The 23,234-nt window shown below is 41.6% G+C and overlaps 1 protein-coding gene across 2 annotated transcripts in view; it reads left to right on the forward strand.

The window, feature by feature from the left end:
* FGF12 (fibroblast growth factor 12) overlaps window positions 1–23,234 on the forward strand; it is a 519,199-nt gene that overhangs the window by 257,830 nt on the left and 238,135 nt on the right. The window contains exon 1 of one of the 2 annotated variants that reach the window (XM_058556109.1): window positions 19,367–21,045. The exons of the other annotated variant lie outside the window; for it this stretch is intronic. Within the exon in view, the coding sequence (XP_058412092.1) occupies window positions 20,847–21,045 (199 nt within the window). The 5' untranslated portion in view covers window positions 19,367–20,846. Of the gene's footprint in view, window positions 1–19,366; window positions 21,046–23,234 lie in introns of those variants that run through there. 2 annotated transcript variants of the gene reach the window in all.

Genomic DNA, 23,234 nt, shown 5'->3' on the forward strand with positions numbered 1-23,234 from the left:
TTTTGCCTCATTTTTTTTTCTTGATGGTATTTTCTGGCACAACACACCAGCAGTATTTTTTTTTTCGGAGTGACATTAACAGATATCCTCTCAAATCTATAAATATTCTTATCTACCTTAATTCCTTTGTTAAGATTAACAAACACCAAAGTGTAGGCCAACCCACATCAAAAGTAATATGGATTGTGTTTTAAACCAGCAAGCATCCACATGTGACCAGCTTTTCTTTTTTCTTATTTTCGTGGTATCCTTCGAGGAAGAACACCTGACCTTTGGGGTAAAGTGTAGGCGCATGGTTCTAGAAAAGGAGTAATGGATGTAGAAAGGGGGAGATTTTATAGCTTATTAAGATACAGCTATTAATACCTCATCTTTATCCAAAGGAGAAGGAGCACATGAACAAAGAGAAGGAGGAAGGAGAGGGGAAAAGAAGGAGTTAAGAGAAGAAAGCATTGTTTCATTCAATCCATTTCTCTTTCCAAAATACTGTGCTATAGACGACCAGCGCCTTCCTCCCTCCCATCACAATATGATCTGTTCTTTTGTTGTTATCCCTTACAGGCCTGTCTTTAGGAAGGTGTAACTGTATTTCATGATGTAAAATGATTAGTATGTGAGGACTGTTACAGATAAGAGTCCGGTGTCTTAGGCTTCCTGAAGAGGTAGGCCTGATGCCAGCCTCTTCCCCATCTCTTCTGGTGAACTTGGATATTTCAATTTAATATCGATTCTTGAAGTCTTTTTTTTTTCTTTTAGGCATTGTGCTAGGTGTTTGGGGGTGGGTAAGATAAATATAGTTCCTGCTCCAAAGGAACTTATGGTCTAGTTGGGAAAAGTATATAAAAGCGTACGTCAGTGTATAAATGAAAGTGTATGAAAGTGATGCAGGGAATTTGAAAGAGGATTAATAAACGGACGGAAAGAATCAGGGAAGATGTTAAGGAGGAGGTGACATCTGAGTTGAGACACACAGGAGAGGTAATTCCAGGCAGAAGGATTACCATGTGCAGAGTCTTGGAGATTTCAAGGCATATGAAATATTTAAAGGAACAGCCTCAGATTCTCCATCTAAAGTTAAGAAAGGTCCCTTCTTATTTTTCCTGGGAGGTCGAAAGATATTGGCTAATAGTTTTTTCTCTCACATTTCACTATTTCAAACTCTGACATAGTCACCAGGTTGGGAAAGTGAGAGATTAAGCCCAGATTTGGAGTTCCTTCTACCATGTCCCAAAGCACTGCACAGTTATGGGAACAAAACAGAAAATTCACTGACAGGTTTTAGGTCCTTTGTACGTTGATAACATCTCAAGTAGTGTTTTCTCTTTTTCTTTTTTTATTCCTGATACTCTGAATATTTTGTAATTTCGAAAGGGAACTTTCTCTGAATTATTTGTTTGGCAACTCAGAAGTGTAAAAATCAACATCACTATCAGAGTGGTTGTTTTCAGTCGTAGTCATTTGTTCCTCTTATTTTCATACACATGAACTTTTTTTTTTTACCCTTCCCTCCTTCCACCTATGCTTCCTTCCTTCCAACACACAATGAATTAGAACGCCTGCTTCTAAGTGAGTAAGCTAGATTCCCTGCCTTCTAAGAAATCATAGTCTAGCAGAGGAGGTAAGACACGACTAAGACATGTATCAATAAAATGCAAGGCAGGAAGCTGTCTTTGCTATGAGAAAGGCATAAAGTGCCTTTGACCTTCAGAAGGGAGTGGGGAAGTCCTGTTAGTTCACAAAAGAAGTTGCAATTGGGAAGGATCTTTAGGGGCTTGAGTAAGGAAAGCATTTTCCACCTGACCCAACTTTCTATAATATTAACATCCCTTTGTTTTCGGTTGGAAAAGCACAGTTGAGATTCTAAGACATTCTCTGTGGCTGGTTACCTGAATGCCTTGGATCTGCATTCTGGTCTAAACAAATATGAAATTAACAGGGATATTTTTTCAGATGGCATCAAGCATAAGAGGCCATGTTTCCCATACGTGCTACTCTGCGAGTGGCTGCAGTAAGTGGGCCATCTCTCTGTTTCTTGGAAATAACATAGAAGGGTTCTGTTCCCTGCTGCTGAGTCTTAATTACAATGATGCTCTGTCAAGACTGTACCAGCAAATGCACTTTAAGTGCTGCTCAGTATCTCCTCTTGAAAAATATTTTTTTCTCAATGTGGTGCTTATACTTCCTCTCACAAACACATACTGTTGGGGCACTAAATGAAGCAATGTGAGAACCACTATACTATTATTCATGTTTCTTTCCCAAATAAAGGAAATGTCCACCATATTGATTGGAATTCACTTCGGATTGCCCTATACTTTGTTTCTTTTTCCATCCAGATAACACAAATTATAGATTGAAAATCCCATGCTGGTTTAAAATATTATTTGTGTTTTTATGTTTATTGAGTACCTGGACTATGTTAGACACTACCACATACATCATGCAAAAATGTTACACTTACTCTCACCTACCCTTGTAGCTCTCTACAAATGTTATTGAAAAATCCCAGGTGATCTCATCATAATAAAAAGAGCTACTGTTTATTCAGCACCTACTGTGTGGCATGAACCATGCTGAATAATTAATGTATTTTCTCATTTATTCCTCAGAATAATCATATTAGTATTTTTATTCCCATTTCCAAGGTGACTAGCAAACTAAAGGACAATAAATTAGTAATTAATCTAAGTAATTAATCTAAGGCTCTTATTTAGTTAAAGAATGAAAATTTAAAGTCAGGATTCCAATTACAAGTCAGACACTCTTCTACTCTTGAGACATTTGGTTCTTTGGAATCTTGATAGTTCTTACATATCTCTCTTTCTAACACAGCTGAAGAGAAAAGTAAGTGTGTGCACTGTCTCTCCAGCTCTTAATAGAGTTACTGGGTGTTACCATCTTTCTTTTGTATTGTGCTTTTTTTCTCCTACAATTCTGAAATAATTTAGGAAGTTAATGAGGAGTATTGCTATACATACTGGATTGCCATCCTCTGAAATGCGGTCATCTCTAGGGTAAAATGAAACATTTGTTTGAATAGCTACACAGATTTCTAAATTTGAAGTCTAATGTATTTTCAAAAGTAGCATTAAGCACAATGCAGTATTCCTATTGTCTTAGTTTATTTGGGTTGCTATAACAAAAATACCATAGCTTATAACTGGGTAGCTTATGAACAACAGAAATTTTCATCTCACAGTTCTGGAGGCTGGGAAGTTCAAGATTAACGCACTGGCAGATTTTGTTTCTGGTGAGGCACGTTTTCTAGTTCCTAGATGGTGTTTTCTAGCTATAACGTTGCATGGTGGAAGGAAGGGCCTAGGAAGCTGTCTGGGGTGTCTTTTATAACCGCCTCCAGGAGGCCCCATCTCCAGATACCATCACATTGGGCATTAGGTTTCAACATATGAATTTTGAGGGACACAAACATTCAACCATAGCATCTATGTAACTTCCTGCCTCATCTTTTATTTTACACCTTTGTTTGCTCGTTTTTTCTTAAGAAGATACTAACACTGAACAAAGTAACTCCAGCTCCTGCTGTGCTGAGTGTGGAAACTGATGGGGTGATGTCTGAGGTCCCATCCCAGCTACCTCATTGGAATCACAGACCATCAGATCTCAAGCAGACTGTGGAGGCTACCAATCTGGCTCCACCTTTTATAGATGATGTGACTGGGCCACAGAAAGGGGAAGAAAGGCCCAGCGTCTTAGGGCAAGTTGATGGTAGAAGTTAAGGGTAGAAGCAGGACTAAATCCAGGTCTGATACTACTGGTTGTGAGCTGTTTTCCATGTATTGGAAACATATTGGGAAAGTTTGTGGATATCTATACCTGTTTTTCAACTTGCAAAAACACAAAGTGTGGCTACCCGGGATTTTCAATACATTTGTAGAGAACTGTTGAGTTGGTGTGAGTTAAGTGTAACACCTTAGAACTTGATCTCTTGGAGCTTTGTCTAATGTGCTATTTGTATCCATTTAAGAAAGCTGTAGTAAGGTAATTCCAACCCCATGTAACTTTAATATATAGAATTTTAGTTTAACGTAATGAATTGAATCTGATTACTAACTCTGTTGTACCACATTTATCTCAATCACTTGTGTTAGAAGATGCAATAGTACAGAACTTTATTGATTAAATTGTATCACAGTCATTTTTAAAAACTTTCAACAGCTCTCTGTTGCCTTCAAGATGAGGCACAAATTCCATAGCAATACATTCTATTCCCTACCGATGTGTTACCAAAGGAATGGAGGAACGAGAAATGAGGAATGGAGGGATAGATAAAATGTATGGATAGATAAAAATAGAGGTATATAAAGATGTAGAAAGTAAGGAAAATAAATACTTTGGTAGAAAATTTTGTAATAGATCACATTTCATCTCTTTACCAGTCTCCTTACTGTAGTATTTAAAAATTATATAGATGTATGTATGTATATGTATACACAAAATTATGAATATACTGGAGGTGAGTTGCTACAGAGAACAAACATGGCCATTTACGGACTTTCCTCCCCTGGCATGTGATTCAAATTACACATGTTCAAGACATAGGCAAATTCATTTCTTCACCGAATTTTCCCTAAGCTATGGTTGTTTTTAAAGATGACTTGCAGGGCCGGGCCTGTGGCTTAGCGGTTAAGTGCGCGCGCTCTGCTGCTGGCGGCCCAGGTTCGGATCCCGGGCGCACACCGCTTCTCCAGCCATGCTGAGGCCGCGTCCCACATACAGCAACTAGAAGGATGTGCAACTATGACATACAACTATCTACTGGGGCTTTGGGGAGAAAAAATAAATAAATAAAATCTTTATAAAGGTGACTTGCAGGCTAATGAATTCTCCAGTAATGAGTTGCAAGTTTTGGGTTTAATTTAATCTTTGAAGCCAAAGAAGCACAAGGGGTGAACTAATTAAATAAATTATTTATGTGACTATCAGGTGCTGCGGCATCTAATGCATATATTAAAGGCAACGCCTGCCATGATATTACCTGGCGGAGAAGATCCTGAGGCAAGTTCAGTGTCCTGCCTTTCAGCTCACATGTATTCTTGGCAGGCTGCACCAGATGTTTTGCAAGCAGCACTACCTGGTGAAGAAGACTCTCATTAGCATCACAAAGAATTCTGTGTTTTGATGATACTTCTGTGGTTACAAAGAGAATCATGAGGCTTTTATCCTATGCAATGAACCAGCAGGCGAAACTCCTATGATTCTAAAGAATCCTGTTTTATTTGAAAATAAGTGTTGGATGCAGGATGAGGGGAAGGGGGCAGTGAGGCCAGACAGAAGAAATGCCTTCCTCATATGCTAATTGGGGGCATTTGGGGGAAAGCATTGATATTCTTTAACGAAGATTTTATAAATCATTTGATCTTACCTAAACAGGTAAGTTTAAAGGAGGGAGGGGAGGGAGGTCCACAAAAGGGAATGAAGAATTTCAAGTTAAGAAGATCAGAGCTAGAGTGCAAATGCCGTCTTCGTTGATCAGGAATGTGACCTTGGCCCACTCAAGGGCCAAGTCTGAGCTTCTATTTATGCATGTGTAGATAGGGCATATAATAATATTAATAATAATAAATACATAATTTATTGAGTGGTTGTGAGAATTGAATGAGAAGCATGCTATACATATTCGTTTTTATTTGTCTTCTTTTAAAGCAAAGCCTCAAATATGATCTTTAATCGAAAAATTAAATCTTATATCAGAGAGAACACTGATCTTAGAATCTGGAAGCTTGAGCTATATTTTGGCTTAAGCCACCAATAATTATGGGACCTAAGGTATGCTACATCTTTTTCAGTCTTCAATTTCATAATCTTTAAAATAAGAGCAGTGGCCTCGATGATTCTTAGGGTTCCTTCCATTCCAGTTCTTATGTTCAGTGATTCTATATCTAAATGTTTGTAATGAAAGTCTACTATTTTCATTTTCCAAATAATCCTAAGGAATAAAAATGGTGAGCTGTTTGCCCAGGCTCTCTCAATAAGCTAACAGCAGTTATGCATTAAAATGCAAAACCCTAGAACTTCGTGACTTAGTGCTGCGCTAAGTTGCTCTTCTAGATACGTCCTACCACGTGGTTCCCTAAGACTGAGTACTCTGAAAAGAAAATCAGAGGTTGGCATTTTGTGGATACTGCCTGTGTAATTCTTTTAAAATCTTACACACATTTTACTGGCTCTGGGCGAATTGGTTAGCAAAGCCATACACACTTTAATTACACAGATTATGCAACAGGGGGCTCTCTAACAAAGAAGAAAATTAGTGAGACACACATTTAGGTCTGATTCTGTTTCAGAAGCAGAATAAGTCTTGCTTGCAATTTTCAAGGAAGTAGAAGTGAGATGCTGTGCTATTATTACAGGGCTCAGTTAGGATTATAAACTCAGGGGGATGTCAGTATTGAGAATTACTTTATGATGATTGTAGGACAACAATGTGATATTGGATGGTTAGTGTTCTGTCCAACAAAGGGAGCCATAGCACAAATCCTGAGCAAGGTCAGACCTGCCCGCATCCTCTCCTTGGTGAATTTCTGGGTTGAACAACAAGGAAGGACGGAGAGAGGAAGATTTGCAATGGATCAGAGGAAACCGTCAGACCTGGAAAGGATCAGTAAAACCAATGCGGTCGAGTGGAGAGAACAAACATCTCTTTAGAAGTGAATAGATTTAAGTCCTAGTTTCATCACTTATTAGTTATGATCCTGACGATTTGAATTTACTCCTCTTTCAATGTTTTGTTCTGTAATAGTGTAATAATAATAATAGTAATATCTATCATGCTTATCCCACAGGATTATTGTGAGGATTAAATGCTTGGAAACACTTAAATCATAAGATGTGATATGATTTTTTTCTCAATCTAATCTCCCAGTTCATGCACATCCTCAGCCGTTTACAAGGAGAAAAATCATGGGCCTGCTCCCAACCTCTCTTAGCGGAGAGCGTTCTTCCTATCAGGTTTTCCCACCCTGCCCAGCTGCATCTTTTCTTTCTACATAGGACAATAAAAAAGAGCTACAACAACCATCACCATCACCAGCACGCCATGTCCTTGTCCCCCACGGCCACCAGAACCACATAACTGGGAGGTGACTGACCTGTTAGTAAAAGGCTGGATCCAGACTTCCTGTGTTCAAATCCTGGTCATTCCCTTTACTAGCTGGATAACCTCAGCCAAGTTGCTTAACTTTTTTGTTCCTCCGTTTCCTTGTTGATAATAATAATACCAGCTTCATAGGGTTGTTATAAGAATTAAATAATTGATACATATAAAGTGCTTAGACCAGTTCCTGGTACATGATTAGCACTCAAAAAACATTTGCTTTAATTATTATTGCCTTTATCCAGAGTGAGAGAGAAGTGCTTTGTGGGAAAAGATAAGCAGTCAAGTTTAGTTCTTCTGGGGACTAAAGGCATCTAGCCATGGGCCAGGGGATGAAAGATAACCAATCACTCTTTTTATTTTAGTTAGCTTCTCTGAAGTTACTTTGGAAGATGAAAGGAGTATCTTAGTTTGTTTTATATAAGTAATACGATGTGGTGAGCATTATAGTTAGAGTTTTAGGGAGGGAAGAGACTCTAGCAAACATATAGTTAGTCTCATTTTAAGATGAGAAGAGGAGACCTAGAGAGAAGGAATGATTTGTCCAATTTCCTCCATACTGAGTAAATAGCATGAGAACGAGATTTCAGCTTCGGCTAGCAGTAGGCCTATTAGAACATATTGTTTCTGTTGAGTCCTCACTGCAGAATTATCTCTTTCTTTTATCTCAATTATTACAAAACTCCTTATTAACAGTCATCTGAGATTTCCTGATCTGTATACATATTGTAGACAGGAAAAAAAAAAAAAAAACCTCTCGAGTCCAACTATGATGAGAAAGCTTTATTTTGTTTTGTGCCATCTTCATGATTAACAGCCCACTTCATCATTCCTCCTCCACCACCATTCACTCAGAGAGAGAGAGACCCAGTTTGAACCAAAATTGGGAGAAATTAGCAGCTTCAGAGAGTATCATTGGGATTGGAGTTGTTTATTCTCCTGACAGTCTTGGCTACAGCTACTATGGCCTTTCTTTTTCGAGTAAGTGGTCACATTGAAAATATTTGGGTATGTTAGATTATATACTCTTTTTTTCTTGCTGTTTAAAATCCCTAAAACTGGATGTCACTCTTGGTTCCAGGACCCTTCCAAAAGTAACCTTCCATTTGAGGACTTAAAACATAAAGATCATCAGTTATTCTTTTAAAATTTTCTCATTTTATAGATTAGTAAACTAATACACAGAAGTTAAATGACCTTTCTGTGGTCAAACAACTTTCTTTTCAAAAATGCTTCTTAGTGGGACACAAGCTTACTCTCTAATTTTGAAGATAATACTGCATATACAGTAAGTTAAAAATTGTCAACCAGGAAATGGGAAGATTGCCGTTTGATATTCCTAACTTCATGAATGTGACAACTGTCGATCCACCGTCAAATAGCTCTCCATCTTCCTCATTGTTGTTTGGAACATTTTGTTGAGTAATCATTGTGTAAGAATTTTTCTCAGTTTGTAGTAAGTTTTGTCCAATGGGTTTTGAGTTTTTCAGAGTTGTGATTCTCTTTTTTGTTTCTAAAAAATGAAATCAAAGATATTATGTTAAAAGCTGTAAATGTGTACATAGATTTAAATATTTCCTTCTGTCCTGCATTAATGGAGTCTCCAGATTTCTCTAGATTACTGGTAGGAGAAATGGTAGATGTTGTAGCAGACAACTGCAACTTCAGGCCAAAGTAAGTATTTGCTTTTCACACTCTCCATTGTGAGCCTAACAGTCTACCTACAGAAGACTTCTGAGCAGGGAACTATCATAGAGCTCCTAATACTGTTCTTTGCCCTCCTAATCATTTTCCTTTGGTTCTCTGTTCACCTATAATCTCATTAGTTTTTGGTTACTTTACAGTGTCTTATCTAAATATGGGATCTTTCCTGCACAGGAATCCAGAAGGGTCAATGACCACCCTCAGCAGGATCCACTGTGGTTTTGACCAACACCCTAGGGGCTTTTTATGCTGGCCTTCCCTGGGGAGCTTTCCTTGCTTACATTTTAATAGGCTCATTTGTTTTCTATTCCTTGCTCTAGAATGCCACAACTCAGAGGAACATTATCATTTAACTTTCAACCATTCATTAAGAAGCAACCCCTTTAATCAGCTATGCCAGCCTTTGCAACACACATTAATACCATATAAAGGAAGGGTTAGCCCTGTGCTTTCTTCACAGGGCTATGCTTTGATATGCTTTCTTTGATTGTCTCCTTGAATCTTGAATCTTGCCCCATTCTACTGTCATTTTTTTCCCACTAGCTATCAGTTTCACCATTCATTCATCCTTACCTTTTTACTTAAAAAAAAAATATTTTGCCAAGTATTGCCGTGGATGCAGCCTATAGTGATTTTGACCCATTCTCCACCCCAGTAATGCTAACTGTAACCATTTTATAGAATAGCTGTCTCAGCTCTGGGAACCTTTCTGTGGTGTTGCTCCTGATTTTGACTTGAATGTCTCTGATGATGGGAAACTCACTTCCCCTTTTTGTGAAGCAGTCTATTTCATGGTTGGTCCTCACTTCCTTTCACATAACTGCTTAACTAAATCCAAGTTTGCCTCTAGGCACGCAGAATACCTCTTTCTTTTTTCAATAAAAACTTATCAAATGCTTGAAGGTAGACATCACTTTCCTCAATTTTTCTTTCCCTGGGTCTAGTTATTAAACTAGTATTTCAAATGAGGCCATGATCATTGGGGCGCAAATAGCGTGGGTGCCTCTGACTTAGATTCTGAGTGTCCTTAATTCATGGATTATCTTAACTTTTTTAACATGTCCCCTTATAAATTCATGTTGTGGATTCATCATCAGAAAATAGTCATGAAGACAGCTTTGGATTGGGAGTCAGCTAACCTAGATGTGAATTCTTGACCAAACCCATAGTTCAGACAGTTAATTAATCTTTCTGACCTTTAGTTTTCTCATTGCACATGTGGATAACAATGTTGGCCTTATGGAGTTATGGTGAGGATTAAGTAAAATAACCTGCATAGAGCCCAGTACTGTGGCTGGTGCATCGCAGGTGCCTACTAAGTCTTAGTTTCTCTTCTCTTTCCTACCCTATCTCTCTTTTTCCTCAAATACTTTTAACCTATAGGTGGTCTAGTGGTTAAGATTCTGTGCTTTCACTGCTGTGGCCTGCAGTCGTTTTGGGTCAGGGAACCACACCATCTCTCTGTTGGTTGTCATATTGTGGTTGCTGTGTGTTGCTGTGATGCTGAAAGCTATGCCACTGGTATTTCAAATACCAGCAGGGTCACCCATGGTGGACGGGTTTCAGCAGAGCTTCCAGACAAGGCAGACTAGGAAGAAGGACCTGGCCACCCACTTCTGAAAAAACTGGCCATGAAAACCCTATGAATAGCAGCGGAGTATTGTCTCATATAGCACCGAAGTTGAGAGGATGGTGCAAAAGACCAGGCAGGGTTCTGCTCCCCTGTACACAGGGTCATTAGGAGTTGGAGTTGAGTCGAGGGTGTTAACAACAACAAATACTTTGAACACAAAATTTTCGGTTGACATTTTTACATAATTTGAACTAAAAGCATAAGATGTGCCTGAAATAAAAATTGGGGTTAATTTAAGACTTCACTAAAAGCCAGTGTGTAACAAAGGAAATTACAATGTGGAGAGTAATTTGCAACCGACATCAAAACAACTTGATATGGTTCACTCTCTGGAGTCCAGCTCCAGACCGATATCTTTGGAGCCCCTATGAGATTGTTTTTCTGTATAGTTTCTGGCCTGATTCTGTTTGGTAGAAGATCTCTTCCTTTGACAGTCAGAACAACCTTAAGCATGGATGGATTACTCAAAATCCAGATACAAGAGAGAAAGGCATACCCTCGTCCTCGAGTTTTAAATGCACCTAACCAGGTCCAGGTCTCTTTTTTATCTGATGCCTGTAACTATGACCTTCTCCTCACTTTAGGGAATAACCCTTCACCCCCCCCCCCCGCCGCCCCAGGAAGCTGTGGGTTTACCCTAGGATTTTATCAGGATAGCATCATCAGAAAATAGGAGTTCAACATCTGTGCTAGAGATACAAAGAGGATAAGGGAAGCACATTCCCAGATTAAGACCATGTGTTTTCCACCATATTTATCAGATATTTGCTCCTTTTTTAAATTATAGTCACTGCTTAAATGATACTGTCAGAAACTAAAAGTGGTACTACTATTAATAAAAGCATGCCTAAGGTTTTGCTTAAGGTAAAATTTGAGATTGTTCTTTTTCATCCTAAACATTTATTACTTTCAAGTCAAAATTAAATCAACAGACATTTACACAGAATCTACTATAATCAAAGTACAGTACTAGATCCTTACAGGTACAAAAAATGTAAGTCATGATTCTCACTCCCAAATTCTATTTCTAATCTTATACACAGATCATATTTATAATATTTTTTAGTAATGTAATCCACTTATTTTAGCATGAAGTCAACATTCTTTCCCTAACTTTTGTCCTCAGCAAATAATAAATGCTTCTGGTTACTTATCTTTTAAAGGCTAGCTATGGCTGTTTCCTTGTCTTGTTCTTTTTAGGCATGAGTGGAAGAACAAACTGTCAAAACAAAGAGAAAGGAATGTGCCTCTTCTCCATTGCTGTGCTCTTAGCATAATCAACCAACCAGAGACAGTTTTCTAGCTTACTTTAAAGATGCCTTTTCTTATACTCTCTAGATGATTACGTATGTATACATTGTCTAGAATGGGCTGATGACCTTATGAGATCCCTTCTTGTGAACAACACAAGTTTAAACACTAATATCCTGTCCAAACATTACAAAAATATTATTGCTGCTTCTTGCTCCAAATACTATTTAAAGAATTATCCTTTTACAATCATCTTATCCCTTTCTGGATATCTGAGCACTGAAATGCGTATTTACATCTATATTCCTTCCTTCCTTCCTTCCTTGCTTCCTTCTTTCCTTCCTTCCTTCCTTCCTTCCTCCCTCCCTCCCTCCCTCTCTTCCTTCCTCCCTCCCTCCCTCTCTGCCTCCTTCCTTCCTTCCTTCCTCCCTCCCTCCCTCCTTTCTTTCTTTCCTCTATCCGTCTATGTATCTATCTATTCTGGCTTAGATTTCCTAAACACACAGCCATCTACACTGACGTCCCCTTGATTTCATGTTGCATATGCTGGGTTAGTGGGAAAAATTAGGTACAAGGGAATATAGTTTTATGTGAAAATAATTGTTAAGTGAATAACTGAGAACTTTAAGTGCTTTCATTTACTACCCTGGAATTCTTGAACATTTTCTTGTTTGCCTCCCAGTATTATGAAAGGAAACTCACCAAATATTTTTTATTTTTGTTTTGAGCTATTTTGCTTAGCCTAACAATGGGAATTTAGAGATTTTTAGATGAAAGATGCTATATTTCATCCATCCATCCATCTACTCATCCACTCATCTATTTATTCATGCATTTATTCATTCACTCATTCATACTTTTCCTTGTTTCAAAAACAAGTGGTATATATATTATTTTAACTAATCCAGGCCTTATATAGTAGTCATTCTGCAGGCAAATAAACTTAGGCTCAGACAGACTAAGTAACTTTATGAAAGGACAAATCGTTTACTCTAAATTGCATACTCTTTCTACTTTACATTTTATTTTTAGAGAATTCTAATAACTTAAGACTAGAAATGACCTTAGTGGTCACCTTGTCCTAACCTCCCATTTGATCCCTTGACAGTTTTCCCTAACCAGTTTTCATATTTCAGTTATTTCCGATAAAATCTTATTCAATATCAAATACCTATGAGCACAGGATCAGTGGGGCCTTTCACTAATTGTTGTTTTCACAGCGCCCAGTGCTATGTGCATGCAGAGGACAAAAATGAATTTATTACAATTTTAACAATATAGTTTGAGTGTCAGTCATGTGCTGGGCGCTGTAGGAGACTGCTATTTCAACAAGATCCATTCCCTGAAAATTTGGAATCTAAAATTAGAAATGAGAGCAACTAGGACTGGTCCATGAAGAAAGCAGCTCAGTAAAGGTGGGTGACAGCATGAATGTTAGGATTATCAAACCATTCTAAGGCCATTTTGATCATATTCTGAGGCTTTGAAAATTGACTACTCATTTTATCTGTTTATGGTCTCTTTTTTCCTTGTTGTTATATTCCTTTTCTTCTGTGAGTGTGTGTGTGTGTGTGTGTGTGTGTGTGTGTGTGTAAAAGAGAGAGAGAGAGATCAGAACTGAAACTATAGGGCTAAATATGGGGGGTGGGGGTTGGTCAGAGCAGAAATCTAGGTACAATGTACCCTCTCATGCTGTCAGATTTTAATAGGTGGATTGAATTTCGGCAGATAATTTTAGAGGGTATTGATAAAGCAAAATGATCAACTTGGAAATGTGGATGCTAGCCTTGAGTCAGCTGAGTCTGTTTCTTGATATAAGGATAAATGTTCCACTTTTGACTTAAAAAGATGGATGAATGGATTAATTAATTCATTAACTAATTCATTCAAGTATTTATTGAGCATCTGCTATATACTAAATGCTATTTTAGACACTGGAGATAGGAAAGTAAACAAATAGACAATCTCCCTGTCCTTAGTGGTTTTACATTGTAATGGGGATCGTCCAGATACATTTCTCTTCTAGAAGGAAGGGGTATCACTGGATCAGTGGCAGTGGAAATTAGAGAAGGGCTAAAATGATGGGGAGTCAGTTGGGGCAGGTGTCTAACATCCTCAATCCAGCTGGGAAGGAAAATAACCAAGTGCCAACCTTGTGGTCTAAGCCAAATCAATGTACATTTTTTAGGAATGGGAATGGAAGAAATGTAAATTTATCTTCTTATAAGTTTCTCTGATTCCTGTTTTGACTGTTTCCCTATGAAGCTCAACTTGAATTACTGAACTAAGGAAGAGAGTGTTGGGAGGCCACACTCTCAGAACCAAAAGGTGCTCTCTCATGGCCAAGAGTGGGAAAACCACCACCTTAGCTCCCTGGCCCAGAAAGGGAAAAGATTTGAGACACTTGTGTCCCTCTCCCTCCCGACATCAAATGATCTCTTCAAGGTTATTTACAAGATGTGAAACCCTGCGAGGGAAGCACTAGAGGTTAGTGAATGAAAGGACATTAACATTCCCATTTTTTTCTCTATGTGACCTTAGTTAGGACATGGGAGACATAGAGGTCAGAAGGCCTGGATTAAACTCATAGATCGTCATTCATCTGTTGTGTGACCTTGAGAGATTACAACACTTATTAGAGTCTCAGTTTGTTTGTAAACTTGGGTTATTATTATCTCCTTAACTTTTCTCACAAGATTGTTGAGAGTTTCAGTGAGATAATACATGGGAAGATGATTCCTAAACAGTAAAATACTATATAAATGTGAATGATAATTACATTCTTATTTTATTACGTGATTATAATATTCATGGTATCATGTTTTTATTGGCATACAGTGTAACACAGAGGATAAAAGAGAAGCCCTGGAAATAAATTACATGAGTTACATTTGAACTCTACCGATTGGGTGACCTTGATTAAGCAACTTAACCTCCCTGTGTCCCAGTTTTCTTCGTTTATAAAATGAGGATAATGACAGAACTTACTTCATAGAGTTGTTACAAGGATTCAGTGTGTCAATAATTGCAATGCACTTAGAACTTTGCAGGGAGCTTAGCATTGGCTCACATTAGTTATGTCTCATGTTTCTTGTCAAAACAGACATTCTCCAAAACATTGATAATTTCTCTACTTGGGCAATAAGGATACCACCTTTAATCTGTGTCATAAAGAAAAATTAAATCTATTGTCTTTCCTATTTTGAGAGATAACCAAAACCAGACATACATATAACAGGCAGTAATTCAATTGTTGAACTGTTGCATAAAGCACCGTAAATGAATTTTCTGTATAAAGGAATTCACAAATTATTAGAAAGTAATTGTTTATATTGCTTCTGCCAACCTATTTTAACTGACAATCTGGCAGAGAAAAGCAAATGGAAGCACAGCTACTATATGGGATAAAATCCGTGGAGGAAAGGTCTTCTTCTGCCTGTCAATCTTGCTGTGTCAGAGCCCATGAGCTCATATACACCAAGCTTTGAGTCAGGGGCCTGATCTCAGAGCAGGATGATGTATGAGCAGAGCCAGGCTCCTTTGTGTTCCCAACAGACAAGGACATTGACAACATTCAACTAATGAAAATTTTGTTTGCCATTACAATGTCAAGGTTAATCATTCATTTCAAGTAGACTTCCAGCCTTCGTTAAATACATTATGTCCAGGAGTGAATGATGATGTGTATGAATCACAAGGTATGTTTTCCTGTTTTGGAAAGTCTGAATTTTATAGCAGGGACTTGATTTAAATGGATATTTTAATGACAGCATGCTCATTCTAATACTTTACATTATTATCACATCTTCTTTGAGCCCCGCAGCAGCCCAGGTGGATTAGGACTGCTAATCATTACCATTGATCCATTTTGCAGATGTGGTTTAGAGAGATTAAATAACTTGTCCAGTAGCATACGGCTGGTGAGTGATTAAGACAAGAGCCAAATAAGACCATGATGGCATGAACTGTAAGCTTGTTGAGGGCAGGGAGAATGTAAAGGTGTATAGAGTTCCCCTTGGTAACCGAAAGAGAGCCTTGGATGCAATCTGTGCTCAATTCAAGCTGTCAGATGAATGGCTGCGAGAGTTCTAATAGTTTGATTTGGGAGTTGGGAGACTTGGCCTATGAATAAGGAAAGACTATTAAATGTTCTGTATTTTTTCTTTCTAAAATATGAAGATTATTAAGACTGTCCATGTTTTGTTTGTTTGACTGGAGGTCAGAAATATAAATATAACTATATAATTATCTTTTCAGTGTGTATCTGGCAACTTCATCCAAAGTAATTAAAACTGCTTCCACTCATAATGTCTTCAGAATTATAAAGGGAAATTCTCAAGTTGTCAATAGCCTAAAAATCAAGGTATCGTTATCCATGAGATGTTGCTGTTTAAAATAACCTGATTGTTTTACCTAAATCATCAGTAGGTTGATTTAATCTCATTCCTGACTGCAAAATGCAAAGATACTGGAAGTGTCCTAGTAAACATGGAGGAAGACTTATGAGATTTAGTGGCGAGGTAGGAAAGTTATGAATTTCTGGATATCAAAAAATTTAGTATTGCTTCTGATCTCAACAGCCATGTCCATAGGTCCTACATAATTTCTCAAATTTTCCTATACTTACCTCTTCTTCTCATTGTTGAAATGGAGTAAATGATGCTGATGATGACTTAAAGGGATAAACAGCTAAAATGCACTCTGACAAAAGCTGCAGGAGTGCAAGGGAAAAAATAAGGTCTTTATTGTCTAATTGAATTGAATACACCACATTCTTTTAATAGAGATCTAAAGACAGGAATAACATTACTCTCAGAAAGCTGACATTTATTGTTTTCGTTTTGTTCCTTAAATGCCTAACTTGATGCTGTCATGCCAAGACAGAGAAGAGTACTTCAAACAGTAACTGCTATCTTCTTTTTCTTGTGTTCTCCGTCACCTTCTATCCTATGCTGCTACATTGGTTAGTTACCTTCTGCATCAAAACATCTTCATTTCTCATAAACCCACAGAAAAAAGTCAACACACTCAAAGATCAGAGAACACACATTCTCTTTCCAGGCCTTTTTTTTGGGCACAAGACTGTAATGTTGGAGAAATGTGCTAGATTTTGAGAGTTTTGAATTTATTTCTCCCTTCTAGTGTTATCTACATTATATATCTACACATATAATGTAGGTAATGTTTATATATCTATAAAAATTTTATATTTGTTTATATAAATGTTTATATATATATAAAACATTCAAACTTTGACACCTGAAGAACTTGTTAAAAACTCAAATTCCTGCACTCTACTCATAGAGATTTCTGCTTCACGTTCTGAGAAACCATCAGGAATCTGCCTTTTCAAAAAGCATTTCAGAAGAATATCATGCATTTTCTTAAAAAGAAAGTAAACACTGTCATCATCTCTTTTACTCATTTGGCATTTTCCAGTTCTCCAAATGCTTGCACATACATATTCAGTTCTGTGAGGTAGATGGGACTGATTATCCCCATTTTGAGGATAAGAGGCTCAAATTTAGCAATGATTTCCTCAGGGCCTCACTATACACCCTCCCTCCTGCCCATTTCTCTGGGTTCCTCACCTTAGCTGACCTTTGTCTTTTTGAGTGTTGGACTGAAAAAGGGAAGGAGCCCCAAAAGCCAGCCAGTACTGTCTGTGCCCGCCTTCCTCAAGAATGAGACAAGTCTTCTGGTAGCCAAGCAAGGAAAATAATTTTATCTGTGGAATGTGAACATTTCCCTAATTGACAGTGTTACCAATTGATTTGAAGTAATTCTCCTTGCCCCATCCAGATGCACTTTTGAAAATGTATGCAGCTGGCTTCACTTTTGGAGGAGTGTGTATGTATGTGTGTATGTGTATCTTTTTCACCTGTCTTGTTCTGTATTGTTAGAATCCCAAGTTCACTGTCATTCAGCTACACTGAACTGGTGCAGGAGATGTGTGCTCTCCCCTGTCAGGGCACCTTGCCTGTTTAATCCTCCTCCCATCTGTCTGCCCCATAAGCCCCTGTCTGCCTGTGTTATGCCAGGAGGAGCAGGAAAGGTCCAGGCCCCCAGACACAGTAGGGTTGTTTGACACTGCTTGATCTAAACAACCTCACAGGTCTTCATCCTTCTCATTGCCTAAGTGAATTTCTGCTAGGCCCACAGGTTTGTGCCCACGTCTAGAGAATTCCTGGGGCTTCTCCAGGTCCCACATCCATTTTCAGCAGCTTCCAGGGCCTGCATGTTCCATGATCTTTATTAGGGTGTTTCCAGCATACACCTGTCTCTGCTTGGAAATGAAGCATTTAATCTTTTGGCACTACCCTTGATGCTTAGCCAGGTGTCTGTGAAGGGAACGGATTTGCAGACAAGTTGAAGAGAGATGGTGAGTATAACTAATAGCCACTTCCAGACCTTAGCATGACTGGAAAGTGATTACTCCTTTTAGGTTTCCAGAATCTTTCATGCTGCATTTTAACTTGGGTGACATTATCTCCTCTGCTGAGTTCTCTGTAACATCCAGCTGTCATCACAAGCACTCCTGGAGACCTGATTGCACTCCAAAGCTGGTTGTTGACTGCCCTTGCCCACAGTCACCCTCTTACCCCACCTCCATTCTCCTCTCTGTGCAGGGTGCTCACTTGGTCCCTCATTTTAGTGATTGAGTCTGCTTTGCAGCTTTCTGGATAGAACCAAGAAATCTGAGTTCCAAGGATGCAGAAACACCTTTTCCGGTTCCAAAATGAGCTGACAATGGGGCCCAACATGAGGGCATTGTTACTTTCTCCAGGGTCCACTGCCCGCCTTCCTAAACAGAGAATTCTGTGTGCCCCAGCTTGCCGGCGGGAGGGTGGACCGCTTTCTCGCAGGTCCCCCACCGCTAACCCTTTCTTTGCGCCCCGCCTTCTCTGTGCACCCAGGGTCCTTTAACCGCCTGGCTGGTGGTTTTCTCTTGGGGGAGGGACGGGACGGAGCGGACCCGAGCTGCAGTTCCCTTGCTCTGCCTCTGAGAATTTCTCATCCAAACCTCAATCACGTAGGATTGCGTAGAGAGGAGAAAAGGGGAGAGACAGAAGACAGAGAAGGGGGAGAGGGGTGACGGGAGGGAGGGAGGGAGGAGAAGAGTCTGGGAGCAGAGGGCGTGAGGGAGGGGAGGAAGACCCGCGCGCGCTGCGCTTCTCTGCGCTCCGGGAGCCCGGCCCCCCGCCTGGCCGCACCTGGGCGCTCTGGAGCTCCCGGGCGGGTGGGCGAGCAGTGCGGGAGGTACTCCGCGGCCGCCGGCTCTTCGTCCCACCCGCCGCCTCGGTGGCGGTCTTCCCTGCCAGGAGTTTCCTGCGGAGCTAGCGCTCCAGCCGAGCGAGCCGGCCAGGCGGCGGCAGCTCGGCGCGCCCAGAGCCTCAGCTTATGAATGGGACTCTGCCCTGAGCGCTCCCTCCGGGGCGGCTGGGGGCGCCCGGCTAGTCCGCGGCTCTGAGCGGCCACCCGCGCAGCAAGTTGGGCGAGTTGGCGGCAGCCCGCACCTGCTTCCTGGCTCCGGCCCCAGAGCCTGCGTCCGGCCCCGAGGGCCCCGGTTGTGCGTTCGGCTGCCTCCTGCCGTCGCCGCCGGGGGCCTAGGGGCCCCGCCTGTTCCCCCGGCGCCAGACCATGGTGGGCAGCCTCTGCCCGGAGCCGCAGCCGCCTCGAGCCGACGTCGCCCGCAACCAGCCCCCGCCCCACCCGAGCCGACCCGCGGGGGTTCGCAGCGCGCCGGTCACTTCCTTCCTCCGCCGGGATGGGCCGCGCGGGACCGAGTGATCGGCCTCGCGTCCGGCCGGTGATCCTCATCTGATCTGCTGCCTGTGAGCTGCCGACTGCCGGGCCGCGCGAGCCTGGGGAGCCCGGGCAGCGCGGCGATGACCTGATCCCGAGCCCGCCAGGGCACCCCCTCCTTCCCTCCTTTCCTCGCTCCCTCTGAGCCTGTGCGGAGACTGGCTCTGTGTGGCGGCCCGGGCGGACCATGGCCGGGAGCTCCAGTTAAGGGCGTGTGGGCGCCGAGCTGGAGAGGACACCTTCGGCATCGCTGCCTTTTGAGGGGGCTTATTTAAACTACTGAGTCATTCCAGATTTAGGATTCCCTAAATAATCACCAACTGTGCCGTCTTGTGCCAGAAAGCAAGCGGAAAGAGAAAGAGCGCCCGCTCTTGGGACCCCACGTATCCCCGGCGCTCGCCTCTCACGGGTTTCTCCCCGAGGGGTGCTTGGCCCTCGAGGATCTCCCTCCCTCCCTCCCTCCTTCCTTGCCCGTCCCTCCTTCCCTCCCCCCTCCCTCGCCTCCCGCTCTCTTCGCAGCGCTGCCGGCGGGGAGTCGCGCGCACCGCAGCTGGAAACAGCTGCCCCCGCCCCGCGCCCCTACCCCGACTCCGGCTAACCGCTCCCACTTCGCGCCTCTCGGAATTCCAGAACTCGGGCGGCCAGCCCCTGGAGACCCGCAGCCGGTGCGATGCATTCCGTAGACCTTACCCAGCCGGGACTAACCTCCTAATCTCCAGAACTGCGGGCCGCAGGGAGTTAAATTGCTGCCTTCCTCTCCTTCTCTCTTGCGGTTGGTGGCTTGTTTTCTAAAGGAACGTTTTATTCACTTTTTAGTATTTTCTACCGGGGTCACGCTACCCGCCTCGGTCCAGACTCTGCTTTGTAAACGGGTTTTATATGTATGTATGTGTAGATATACTTTGGACACCTTGCAACGCTTGCGCCTCTCCAACCGGGGCACGGCTTGTTGTTTTGGACATCCTTCTTCCCCTTCCACTTGGTACTCCGATCGCAGTGTGACCAAACACCCCACTGCCTCTTGGACGCGGATCGCCTTGGAATGCAAGTTTGGGGTGCAAGAGACTAGTTAACAGGAAGGCCTGGGACCGCCCCGCCCCCGCCGCCAGCGGTTGGGAAGTTTACATCTGGAATTTCACACATTTTGTCGCCACTGCCCAGACTCTGACTAACCTTCTGGGCGCCAGGTTTTCGGTACTGCAGCCTCCTCAAATATTAGCACTGCCTCCCCGCATCTGCCCTGTCCCTCCCGGCCGCCGAGGTCCTGCCCTCGCCCCGGCGGAGCGCGATCCCGAGGGCGCAGTGGAACCCGGGGCCTGGGGCCCGCGCTGAGCAGCTATGGCTGCGGCGATAGCCAGCTCCTTGATCCGGCAGAAGCGACAGGCGAGGGAGTCCAACAGCGACCGGGTATCGGCCTCCAAGCGCCGCTCCAGCCCCAGCAAAGACGGGCGCTCCCTGTGCGAGAGGCACGTCCTCGGGGTATTCAGCAAAGTGCGCTTCTGCAGCGGCCGCAAGAGGCCAGTGAGGCGGAGACCAGGTCAGTAGAAGCCCAGACAGTGGGCTCCCCAGAGGCTGACAACCCCCTCCCCTTCCACAAAGAACCTGGGGGCATCCATGGATGGGAACTAGGATCCTCCTCTTCCATTCTGGCACCCCCTTCTCCCTTAATTTCCAGATATCTCTTTCAGTCACTCTCTTTCAGTTAATAGCTTCTTGTCCCATATTCAGGAAAACACTTTATACATTGATGAAACCACGGTTTGACTAGGATGAGAGTTACATGTATAGATGTTCCTGGTCTGGTATAGCCTGTAGAATCCTGGCTGTGACCACCTCATTCTCTCCCTCTCTCATCCATCCATCCATCCATCCATCCATCCATCCATCCATCCAGTCCTTATACTGCCTACTGAGGACCTAAATATAAATAAACCTTCCTCCCTTTATCTTTCACAACATTTAGCATAGTTCTTGACACATTATAGACACCTAGTAGATACCAGATGAACTTAAATTTATTTTCTTTTTCTAACTCTTCTGCCAGGAACATATGATATTGCATCTTTCAGACATTGTAATTTCTCACCTCCCTATTTTCCCACATATCCTTTACATAAACCTTTTCCTTTCTCTTCCTTCAAGTACTCTCGTGATTCCAAGGGCTCTGCTCATTAACTTTTCTGTCCTATTACTCCCAGCATTTGCACACACATTTACTTTTGGGACATTAAGGGAACAACGTAGTGTCTGCAGTTTGGCCTCAAAAAGTGCAAAGAAAACTTTAGACTTATCAGAGATTTTTCTTGGCATGGGCTTTCTGCAGCTGATTCTCTTCTTTCGCCCCAAACTCAAATGGTTGGTCTTTGATGTGTCTCTATTGACAAAGGGAAATTGGACATCTTGAGTTTCAGAGTGAGTAATTCCCAGCTTAGGCCGGGCCAGCTTAAGAGAATGAAAGCAGAATTGCCTAGGTCTATGCTTCCACCAGACTTTGTTGATCCTCTGGGTGTGGCCCACAGAGTCCTTTGCAATCTGTAGATATTCTGTGCTTACTGTGTACAACTGAAAGGAAATACTGTTTAGAAAGAAAGCTTGCTCTGTGATCAGTTGACCGGTCTAGCTTATCCTCTTTGCAACTCTGTGGTGTTCTCCTGGGTTCCAGGAATGAGGCATATGGGCTAGTGTCATTGGGGGGAGGAAAACACTTGGAAAGTCTGAATGAGCGGGGCTCAAAATTAGTTTAGAAATTTGGGATTAAGTCTTGTGAAGAAGTCATCTCATCTCATCTTTCTGTTGGGTTTTCATGATGTTATTCACGCCATAGTGGGCTCATTTTCCTATTCTGAGATGTTGATAAAATAGTAAATTTCAGGATTAAACAAAAATAACTGTGATCCCAAAGCAGGAGCTACTCCAGTCTCTGTTATTTTGCATTCAATTAATGTAGGCTGTTTATTTCATAAAGTGAAGATTTCTGCAAAAACTAGAATTATCTCCGCGCCGTAAATAATTCATCTTAGGGGAAATAAAATCCCTTGTATTGTGCAGGATCATGTGGGGGCCATCTTCTCTTAGGGCTTATGTGGTCTATAAGGAACTTCAAGGCTCTGTATTCAATGTGACTCATGTCTCAATCTCTGAAGTATGTTCTTGCACTCTACTTGGGATAATTATATGATGTCTGTGACTAGATCTTACTCAGCCTTCTCAGTTAAAAACAAGGTAATAAAATGATAAGTGGATTATACTTGTGAATGGATAAGATAAACTCACTTGATCTTTGTTGAAGTTGGTTTGGAGACGAGCAATTTGCATGGCTTAATTTTGCATGGGAAAATCACTTCCTGTGGCCCTTTCCTGAGCATCTCACTACAAAATAGAGAATTTGAGGGAATTGCTGAGTTTATTGTTTTCATTTAATCTGCTCCTCTTTTTCATCTGCTTAGTGTACATCTTGGCAGAGAGAATCCTGACTGGTGACTTCCTTTAGCTAAAATAATAATCTGGCAGAGAGATGACACAATCTCTTAAGACATGCCCAGTGCACAGGCAACATGCATGTGTCTGTACACCATGGACTTCAGTCTGTTCTGAAACTTAGTGTATAAAAATGGGAGTGTAGGGTGGAGAAAAGCTTTTTGGGAAGATCATAGTGTGCTATTATCATTACTAACAAAGCCAAATAATTAATCTGTTGCTTTGCTGTCAGCGACCATGATTCACATA

This window comes from Diceros bicornis, chromosome 15, assembly GCF_020826845.1.
Source record: "Diceros bicornis minor isolate mBicDic1 chromosome 15, mDicBic1.mat.cur, whole genome shotgun sequence".
In the NCBI taxonomy this organism is placed as follows: domain Eukaryota; kingdom Metazoa; phylum Chordata; class Mammalia; order Perissodactyla; family Rhinocerotidae; genus Diceros; species Diceros bicornis.